The sequence below is a fragment of the Brassica oleracea genome, chromosome C4 (genome assembly GCF_000695525.1).
Source record: "Brassica oleracea var. oleracea cultivar TO1000 chromosome C4, BOL, whole genome shotgun sequence".
Lineage (NCBI taxonomy): Eukaryota > Viridiplantae > Streptophyta > Magnoliopsida > Brassicales > Brassicaceae > Brassica > Brassica oleracea.
The window spans coordinates 32,172,610-32,183,936 of NC_027751.1; the positions used below are offsets into that span (position 1 = coordinate 32,172,610).

Here is an 11,327-nt window from a genome sequence, read left to right on the forward strand (position 1 = left end):
ATTTTATAAAAAATTTAAATTATTTTTAAGATCTACTGAACGAAGAAAGAAGTCTTCTCACGTGGAGGGTTATAATGGTAAAACTCAATACATGTTTTTTGTTTAGTCATAAAGAGGTTGTTGTAATTTCACTAGACTTTTGAGTTACTTTTGCATTTAATTGTATTTAGTGTACACTTTTGTATTTAAAATCAAGTTTTGAGTCATTTTTGACAATTTCCCCTTTGAAAATAAGGTATTACATTAATTTTGATATTTTATTTTTATAACTAAGTTAACAAATTTTGAATTAATATTTGAATTTAGCTTTTAAAAAATTGTATAAATATTGTAATTAAATTTATTTTTAAAATTAAATTGTGACTAGAATATAATTGAAATAATTTGTTTTTTATTTTCATAATATAATTATCTAAAAAAGATAGAAAAATTGTATTCGGAATTTTGGATACACATAAACATTCGTAGCATTATTTTAGAAATTCTTTTTCTGAAAAAAATGCCTAAATTTTTTGATCGTTGTCAAATGGAAAATAGTGGAACCGAGAAAATATTATTAAGAAAAAAATAATAAACAATTGAAGAGCAAAAATGTTTCTGAAAAGAAAAAAAACTGTTGTCGTTGGAAAAAGGAAAAATTGCTGAAATTTATTTTTCATCGCTCTCAGAATACAATGTTAGTAAGGTATTTAGCATACCTTTTTCATATTAGACGGTTCGTTTTGGTTTTGTTTTAAATTGGGCTTCGGGTTGTGTAAGCCCATAATATATAAGAGCGGCTAGGGGACTAGTCGCCAGGACGGTCGATTCATTTATCCACCTCCCTTGATTCGCCGATGTCTATTAAGAGGACTAGTCGCCAGGACAGTCGATTCATCAGTAAGTTCTCTCTAGATCTGTCATCTTGCCTATTGTTTCAGTTTTTACCTTTTTATTTTTTTTGGTATTTGAAATTTATCTCTCGTTGATTAGATAAAACTAGACCATTAGGTTTTCACCAACTAATGGATACGATGGGCAATTGTTATTTCGTAATTTACTTATTTCATTTCTGTTCGCAGGGGCAAAAACAATAGCCTTCTGGGACATCAATGCTTGTCAGATGCCTGTTGGCCTCGATGCAAGAGATATAAGTGCGAGCGTTAACCAGACCCTTATGAACATGAATTACTATGGTAAATTGTGTTTGAGGCTATATGGCGACACTGATGTGGACAAAATCGGTCATACTGATGATACACTTCGGTTCTGTGGCATGCCTCGTATGTTGTTGAATCCTTTCTCTAATCTTTCTCTCTTTTACATGTGTCACTGTATGTTGATGATGATATGTTTATATATGGTTTCCGGTTCTAAAGGCACGACAATATTGGAGCAGATATTAGTGGACTTATACGGTGTCTCTCTGTTTAATCGTGGTACACCATTTAATATGTTGCTAATTGTTGGAGATTTATCAAAAGACAAAGCCATCCTCGATGCTTTCAGTCTTTTGCCAAAGAGAGGTTGGGTCAATGTTCTTGTATGTCAGCCATCAGCTGTTGAGGAAGCAGAATTCTCCTCTGAAGTTAAGCTTCCACCTTGGGGTAAAATTGTAGACACTGCTTTTGCGATTTGTGAAAAGAAGCAGAAAGAGAGAGAAGATTCCAGAAAGAGAGCAGAAGAAATACGAGCTTCTTATCTAAATGGAACAGCCGAAGTTAGCCGTATCTTTGGTGAATTCTGAAGAAAAAATCAAACAAGCTTTCTCTCACTATATTGCTTCGTTTTTCTCTTGTGTCTTTCCTTTGATTTTCTGTTGCTAAAACCATGGACTTTAACTTAAAGCAATAAAAAAACAAAAACTATGGATTTGGTTATGTTATTTTTTCATTCTCTATGTCTCATTTTGCTTTCATAACTTTGGATTTCACAACATTAACGTGTCAGATGTGGTGGGTTCTAGCTTTACTCAATTTCTCCTGCACATCAAATGAAATGCCAAATTCATCTCAAACGTGCAAATCACTTTCTAATAAGTAATAACACACGGAAATGTAGTTTTTACGTATGTGTTTAAATATTGTGATGATCTTAGCTAAATTAAAAGTGAATTTGACTAGTGTTATGGAAATAGATTATTGATCACCTATGTATCATTGTGGCTGGTTGGTTAGATTTTATCTCATTTCTTCAACTCTATTTATTTATTGGTTGGTGTATTTGATGGATTTGAAAATTCAAACTAAATTTAGTGTTATTGGTTCTATGATTTTAAAATGTGTATTGAAATTATGTGTTATTGGTTTAATGATTCATAAATTCTAATTCAAATCAAGTGTTATTCAATCATACGGATTTACTAATAGATTTGATTTTATAAAGGATTTGAATGGATTTGCATGGATTTCTTTGTTAAAAATACAAAGACTCAAATCTTAAGGAAAACCTCCGGATTTGTAAAAACTAATCCGAGAGAATTTGAATATTTGTATATTTTACTTGGATTTATAAATACTGTATGGATTTCTAAATCAATCAAAATAGGTGTTATTGGTTTATATATTTTGATTGATTTAGAAATCCATGTAATATTTATAAATTCAAGTAAAATATACAGATTTTTAAATTTTTTCAGATTAGTATTTACAAATACCGAAGGTTTTCCCTCGGATTTGAGTCTTTGTATTTTTAACAAAAAATTTCAAACAAATCCATTCAATTCCATTATAAAATAAAATTTATTAATAAATCCTTACGATTGAATAACACTTGATTTGATATAGAATTTATGAATCACTAACACTAGATTTAGTTCAGATTTTTCAAATTCATTAAAATACAACAACCAATAACCCCCACTAAGTGTTTTTAGTTTTGAAGTTTAAAGCCTACACCAAAATATTATTATTTTTTTGCTAATCATGATTTGACTTTATTTACAATAGAAAAAGCAGTGTTTTGAAACCTGACTCGGACCCGCGGTTGAACCGGTAAACCCGGTGACCCAGAAAAAATCCGGTTTGGGTTTTGTGAAATACCCAAAATTTAGAAACCCGCAAAAACCCGTAAAAATCCAGTAAAACCCGGAACCCGATACCGGTTGAACCAATAAATAACTTTAACTTCTTTTTTTAGTTTTTAATTATGTTTTTAGATTATGTTTTATATTATAAATTTCCAATTAAGAAATTAGGTGATGATTAAAAAAAAGTTAGGTTTTCCCTTTTCAATTTTATATTTGTAATTTTTAGATTTTGATGAAGATTTCACTATGCCACCTGAAGAAAATGAAATGAACGATGGTATAGAGAACCAAAATTGGTTGATGTGATTTGGTGGATACATATCCAAACTATTATTTTCCTTTCTTAAAAAACATTTACAAAATATTAAACTTTAGTTTCTATATTTTTATTTACATAGCTGATATATTATTATATAATAAAATTAATTTATTTATTAACCTGCGGTTCACCCGCGGTCGACCCAGTGACCCAGCAACCCAGTAAGTCGTCCGGTTCACTGTCCGGGTCGGGTTTAAAAACATTGAGAAAAAGTAAAGAAAAACTCTTTTTCTAAATTATTCAAAAATCCATCATCTTAATTATTTAGGTTATACCATCTGTAAAAGAAAAAATCATGTATGATATCAAATAAACTAGATAATCGTAGCTAAAATTTATTATTATTTAAATATTAATTTTTACTATATTTTAAAATGTATACACTAATTTTATTTGATTCTGAATATAAAATATTAAATATTTAAATAACATAAATGTCATTTTTATATTATATTAAACAATAAAATAAATTTGATAATTTATATTCTGAAATATCAGTCCGTTATCTTAACCAAATAAGACAATAATCTAGAAAAAAACAAGGTTATTCATTATTACTAATTAATTTCTTTACAAGACATTACTTGTATTTTGATTAGCATCTTAATGTCTTCAGCAACAAGCAAATAGCTATTCGTATTGGCTTTCTTCGGATTAAAAAAAGGTTTTATTTTTTTTTTCCTTTTTTTGTAACTAATTTTGGGAAAATTGTCAAATATGACCTAGAACTTGATTTTAAATACAAAAGTATATCTCAACTTCAATCTAATGCAAAACTCAAAAGACTAGTGAAAATACAAACAACCTTTTATGACCAAACAAATAACCAGAATGTATTTTTACGAATATAACCCTAAAAGTATTTTGTGGGTTTTGTAAATCTTCTCATATTGTATATCTTAAATATAATTTATATATTTTATAAAAAAAATATTTTATGGAGAAAAAAACTGAAATCACGTAGTTATAAACATTTGTAAATGATATAATCAAGATATAGTAAAATTGAATTGTTTTCAACATAGATGAGTGAATGTAGCGAGTCATAGTATTCTTTGGTTTAGGGTTTATTAACATATGTGTAGTATTTTTTGTATTTTTAGGATTAGATTTTAGAAGCTTAACATTTTTTTTGAAAAATTAAAGTTTGACATATATGTATTTAGTTATGTGTATACACTTTTAAAGTTGATTTTAAATTTAATAAAGTATTTGTTTCGATTTAGTTAGTTATTTGAATATAGTGTTAATATTTAGGGGATATAAGACATCCACGAAGTCTTCTAATAAGTCTTCTAATATAAGACTTTCCTGAAAGTTTTCTGAATCGAAAATATTTAACCTAAATGAAATTTTTTGTCTCTATATATAAAAAGATCTCTCTATTTCTCTCAAATGGCTGTAACAAAAATATAATGGATCTGACTCTAAAACTCTCCAACATCTCACTAATCTCTTTGAATTTGAAAACACCGAACTTTATATCAATTTTTCATTCTTAGTCTCATGAATTTCTCACTAATTTATCTTGTTTTTGTAGGTTTCTTACATGGTTCTCATTATCCACTCTTTTAAAGGTAGATCTACAAGTTTTGAATATGTATTTTTATGTGTTCTATAAAGGTAGATCTATCTCATATTCCACTCATTTTCTTTGTTTTAAAGCCATTTTAACGTTTTTGGATATACAGGTTTTCGTATCTAAGTCAAACTTTGGAAGACTTCTAACATATAATGAACTAGAAGACTTTCTAGAGGAGTTTTCTCCCATGTCTCTTCTTTCGTAACAAGTGTTTTGGTAAGTATTTATGTTTGATTTTTCTTCATTTGGTAACATTTTATTGCTTAAAGTTTTTAACTTTTTCCTAAACTAAAACTCACTAATCTCTCTCCAGCCTCTTTGAACTTGAAAACACCAAACTTTTTATCAATTTTTTATTTTTTGTCACATGTTTTTCTCACTAATGTATCTTGTGTTTTATTACATGGTTCTCATCTTCCTCTCGTTTAAAGGTAGATTCATAAAATTTGGATATATATTTTTGTGTGCTCTATAAAGGTAGATCTATCTAATCTTCCATTTATTTTGTCTGTTTTGAAGCCATATGAACGGTTTTGGAGATGCAGGTTTTTCAGATTTTAGTCAGATTTAGGAAGTATTCTCGGAAATCTTCTAAAATATAATGCGCTAGAAGAATTCTTAGAATCTTCAGAAATACAATGCACGGAGTTTTCTCTCATTTTCTCTCTCTCATAACAGATATGAGCGTTTTGGTAAGTCTACATATTTGATTTTCCTCATTTGGTAACCTCTTGGTGCTTAAAGCTCTTACTTTTTTTTTCCAAACCAAAACTCTCAAACCTTTCTCTAATCTCTTAAAAACACCAAACTTTATATCAAATTCTCAGTTTTTGGTCGTTACCTATCTGATCTTGACGTCTTAACCTCAAATGATTTAGTTTTAAAACAAACACTACATTTTGATCCGCAATTCAAAGCATGAGTTTATTTTTGAAAGACCAAATTTATTTGTATATATATATATCTACATTTAAATGTTATAAGAATACTATGTGTGCAAATTATTATATATTTAATGTTCTAATGGAGATTTTAATTATAGCATATGTAATCATGTTTCAGAATAATACATAAATATATGTAATAGGGTTTAAAATGAAACCATGATATTTTTCTTGCATTAATCAGCATTTTGTGTTACTAACGTTATTAGTTAATATTACCCGACCCAAAAAACCTACACTACATTTACTTGAAACCGACCTGAAAATCAGGGTCCTTATCCCGATTAAGACACAATCTATATATTCGGAGATGTCTTAAATTGCTATATGCTATATCCAAAATGGATATTGAATCAGACCCGCACCAAAAATTGAATGAGTATTTGAACATATAAATGTATATAAAATATTAGTTGTAATTATACTTATAATAATATTACCTAAAATTAGAATTATAAATAAAATATGTTAGTTATTCTAGGAATTTATAGATAAACATGGATGTTTTGGACACAAAAAATAAATAAATCAAATTGTATTCATGGTCACTTTCGGATAAACTAACCGTTTGAACCATATATAATGAACATTTTTAAGTATTCTTAGTTTTTTTTTTGAATACGTCTGGGTAATTTGAATAAAAGAATACTCAATCGAATTGAGTAAATTGGTTATCTAAACTATTAAAACTGAAGTACAAATTTAAAATAACCCTGACTTTTCCTAAAAAATTACAATCTCATGCCACTGAGTAATTAAGATGTATTTATTTAAAATAATATATAAATTAATTATTTTGCTGAACCATTTCCTAATCTACGCAAACTATACCAGTATGGTTCGTTGGACTTGGTCCATATATATCAAAACTATGAGTTTAACTATCCAACACATGACCCAACTCTGAACACATAAATATTGATAGTGCTCATATTATAAATGGTACTATGAATTTTTTTTAAAAAAAATCCAAGACCTCGGATTATAGTATCCATTATTGATAGTGCTCATATTATATATCGTACTAGGAAGTTTTTTATAATAAATCCAAGACCTAGCATTATACAGTAGTATCCATTTTGTGGCATATAGATTAATTGGTTTAATCTTTAAATACATGTACTTGCAACAATCTATCAAACCGGTTTAATATAGTTTGTTACAACGTTGAACACATATTATAGTATCGATTTGGTGGCATACGAAGTCATTGGTTTAGTAATTGCAAACAAATTGTTTTCACAACAAACTTGGTCTTGGTGTACAATTCAAAAATCAATTTGTATACCGAAATATCTATCAAAATTAGTTACGAAAATCTAAACTTAACAATATTGATCAACGAATAAAAAAATATCCCAAAACGAGATGATTATAGAAACTCAATATATATACATACCTACCACACACGTATTAAAAGATTTCCTAATAACAATAAAAATATTTTAAATATTATAGGTTGTTCACAAAAATCTCTAACATATTAACTAATTTACTTATCTACACCTAAAATCAAGCATATATATTTTCCGTGATACACTCTGTTTTAACGTTCTACCTTTTTAAATACTTTATAAAATTTATTTCCAATTATAAACTTTAAAAAATAATATTCAAAAGTATAAAATCCCTACAATCAATGAAAGTTTAAATATGAAATTAATTAGCTCACTAACCATGCCATCGTCCTATACATATACATTTCTTACCATCTACTATTTTTTGCATCCAAAACACGCAATTAACATAAAAAAGGCCACTAATCGAGGTTTTATTCTTCTTAAGGAAGCAATTACTGAAGAGCGTACCAGACTGTTAGTATACACATCCCACATATGCTTCACCACTCTCTCCCTCTCCTCCATTTCCTACAAAACCCACAAACTCAGCTTCGAAATCTCGACAAAAGAGAATTAAACAAAGAGGGAGAAGTAAAAGAGTTAAAACCAAAACGTCTAGGCTCTCGTGGTTCGTTGGGATCCCGATATCTTCCGATAACCGGTTTAGATCTTCCGTGGATAACCGGAGAGTGACTGTACCGGTGAACATCGACCAAAACGCAAGAAGCATAAGAGCGGCGAAGGCAAAGAACTTGTAACGTCCTCTTCCGAACAAGACCGAATCGGAGCTATCCTTCTTCTGATTTGTCGCCGTCGCCGCCGGCAAGACATCGTCTTCCTTCATCTTTGATCTCAAAAGTTTTAAACTTTGCGTGGTGGTGAGGATTACAGCAGAACCTGAGCTCAGTTTCAGTACATACAGTGTCGGCTCGATTTTGATCTGAGCACAAGTACACACTCTCTTTCACTATTAACTGGGCCAGTGTTTGCTAGTAACTGGCAATGTACGAGCCGTTGATTTAAAACTGGTAATAAAATACTAAAATCTCTACGCAGATCGTGACCGTTGGTTTATAATTTGATAAAAGCCACTCACAAATAACACTAAACGGCTTCGTATCGATTACTTAAAAAGGTAGTCGCTGTTATGAACAATGTGGATTGCTAGAAGCCAAAGGCCAAGACCGTGGCCCATAGAGAGAGAGGAGTCGGCCGGCCCAAAGGGGAGAGAGAGTCGGCCACCTTTATGTTTATCATGTTTCCATTTATCTTTCATGTTTATCTATTAGGAGGTTTTCCTTTTCACTCTAGGATTATGATTTGGATACTTTCCTTTTATCTATCCCTTGTATCCCCTATATAAGGGAACACTTTGATTCAGAGATTAATAAGAACAATAGAAACGATTTCATCTCTTGTTCACAACACGTTATCAGCACGATAGCCTCTGAACCCTGAGACCAAAACCGAAACCCAAAAGTCCAAGCCGGCGATCCAAAACCAAAGACCTAAACCTAACCTTGTCCCTTGTTCATCAAGAACTCAGGAAACCCATCTCAGCCTCTCAGATCACGTTCCAGACCGAGAAGGATCGCAATCCAGCTCGCGATCGAACCCGAACCCCGCGAGACGACCCGAGACGATCCGATCCCCGTTCAGCTCACAGCCGAGACACCTCCAGCCGCGATCGACTCCATCCGCGACCCGATAGGAGGCAGCAGACGTCCGATCATCTCAGCTCGAAGTTCCATCCGTTCTCTGGTGGTCCGGTTCATAATCCACTACTAAACTAAGGTATAAACACAATCTGAGAACCTAGAACAGGATGAACCCTAATTCCATCATTATGGAAACAATGTCTTGATGAAACCTTAAAAGAAACCATGAGATTAAAATCGACAAGCTTTAGAACTAGAAACATGAATCGATTCCTATTAGAAACTGTCTTGTTTGTTGATTGATTGAATCTGAAATTGGAAAACCCTAATCAATGGAATCGAAAACCCTAACCCCTAAAGGAAGCATGTAGCCGATTTTTAAGATTGATCTTGATTGATTTCTGATTTGAATTGAGGTTTAGGAATGTTTAGATTGCTTGAATTAATCTGTCTGAACATGAAAACACTTAAGGCCTTGAAACCTTAAACATAAGTTGATAGAATCATAAAGATTGAAACCCTAGGAATGCTTAGATCGTTTTACATAAATCTGAACATGGTATTGCATTCACAACTGATTAAAACCGATCGGCCAGCATATAGAAACACATGATCTTGAATCTGATTGCATTAAAACCCATATGGCCGTGTGGCATTAAAACTTCCTGGTACATGTAGAATTGTTTTTAGGATTGATTGCACCATGGTAGTTTTAGAATTGCATAAACCGAACCTTTGATTGTTCATATGGCCGTGCGGCTTGCTTGATAGCACCATGGTCGAATTAGGATTGTTTGAACATCATAAATGCATAAGACGTGTTGTGGCCGAGCTTGCATATATCATGCGGCCACGTGATCCCATTATGAATCTAATGGCTTGTGTGATAATGTGGATCAGATGTCGAAAATAGCAAACAGAGACTATGCAGCCCTTAATCTCTCCGGAGACAATTACTTGCAGTGGGCGCTAGATACAAGGATTAGTCTAAAATCCAAGGGACTCGGTGATACTATCATCGAGGACAGCAATGAGAATGAAAAGAATAGATACAGGGCCATATGTTATATGCGCCATCATCTCATTGAAGGTCTTAAGGATCAGTACATGACGATTGAGAATCCATTGGATCTTTGGAATGCTTTAAGGCACAGATATGATCACCAAAAGATGGTGTTGCTTCCAAAGGCAAGGCACGATTGGATGCACCTCAGATTCATGGACTTCAAGTCCGTGGATGAGTACAACTCGGCCTTATTCAAAATCGTCTCAATACTAAAGCTGTGTGGTGAAGAAGTGTCCGATGTGATGATGCTTGAAAAGACCTATACCACTTTCAATCAGTCGAATTCTGTGTTGCAACAGCAATATAGAACAAAAGGTTTTGCCACATACACTGATCTGATCTCCTGTCTACTCTTGGCCGAGACAAATAATGAGCTTCTCATGAAGAACAGTGGAGCTAGACCGGCCGGGACAGCACCATTACCCGAAGCCCATGACATTGAAAAGAAAGATCCCAAAGAAACCTACTATGCCCAAGACAACAGGAAACCATACGGTCATAGCCGTGGTGGGTACAGGGGGCGTAGGCGTGACAATCATAACGGTCGAGATAACTACTCAACCGGCCGAAGAGGAAACCACAATAACCGTGGTCGTGGTTCCAATTACGGTCGGGGCCGAGGGAGTTATGGCCGTGGACGAGGTGGCATATCCAAACCATCTCACACGACCAAGTCCTTATGTCACAGATGCGGGATGGACAATCATTGGGCCAAGAACTGCAGAACTCCAAAGCACTTGTGCGAACTCTATCAAGAGAGTATCAAGAACAAGAACCCGGAGGCAAATATGATCCAAGAAAACGATCATGATAACAAAGGATATGGGTACGATGCTGATGATGAATCGGACAGGGACAACAAGGATGACCAAATGGATTTTGAAACTTCTGATTGTCTAAAGGACTAGTTTTTCGAATCACATTGTCTTATTGCTTTATGTTCTTTGATTTGGTGTTTTTATTTTTATGAAATGACATTTATAATAAAAGTTTTTACAAAGCCTCTAAAGTCTAGTAAATTTTACTTATAGAAATGAATGATGAGATGAGTATACTTGTGGTGGATAGTGGCACAAGTCATACGATCCTTAGAGACAAAAGGTATTTCATGAATCTCACATTGCAAAGTGCAAAGGTACAAACCATTGCGGGTGAGGCCAGCCTGATTGAAGGTCACGGCCAGGCCTATGTGATGATGCCCAAAGGCACTCACCTAGAGATCAAAACCGCCTTGTATTCCCCAAGCTCTAGAAGAAGCTTATTGAGTTTTAAAGACATAAGGTTGAACGGTTTTCACCTTGAAACATGGGAAGAAGGAAACAAAGAATTCCTTAACATAACTTTGATCACCAAAGGCAATAAAAAGATCCTAGAGACCATGCCCGCAATGTCCACTGGTCTTTACTATGCA

The 11,327-nt window shown here is 32.7% G+C and overlaps 3 protein-coding genes across 3 annotated transcripts; 2 read left to right on the forward strand and 1 right to left on the reverse strand.

Moving 5' to 3' along the window:
• Positions 1-788: 788 nt before the first annotated feature.
• LOC106336621 lies at positions 789-1,734 on the forward strand. The gene is made up of 3 exons (XM_013775511.1): positions 789-879; positions 1,062-1,262; positions 1,359-1,734. The coding sequence occupies exons 1-3, from the start codon at positions 837-839 to the stop codon at positions 1,724-1,726; spliced, it is 612 nt and encodes a 203-aa protein (XP_013630965.1). The 5' UTR covers positions 789-836; the 3' UTR covers positions 1,727-1,734.
• Positions 1,735-3,595: 1,861 nt separating this feature from the next.
• Positions 3,596-8,198, reverse strand: LOC106338681. The gene is made up of 3 exons (XM_013777602.1): positions 7,800-8,198; positions 7,661-7,720; positions 3,596-3,604 (listed from the first exon to the last, which is right to left on the reverse strand). Exons 1-3 carry the CDS (start codon positions 8,034-8,036, stop codon positions 3,596-3,598), a joined length of 306 nt encoding a protein of 101 aa, XP_013633056.1. The 5' UTR covers positions 8,037-8,198.
• Positions 8,199-9,918: 1,720 nt separating this feature from the next.
• Positions 9,919-10,824, forward strand: LOC106338682. Its single transcript, XM_013777603.1, has one exon. The coding sequence runs from the start codon at positions 9,919-9,921 to the stop codon at positions 10,822-10,824; it is 906 nt and encodes a 301-aa protein (XP_013633057.1).
• The last annotated feature ends 503 nt before the right edge of the window (positions 10,825-11,327 follow it).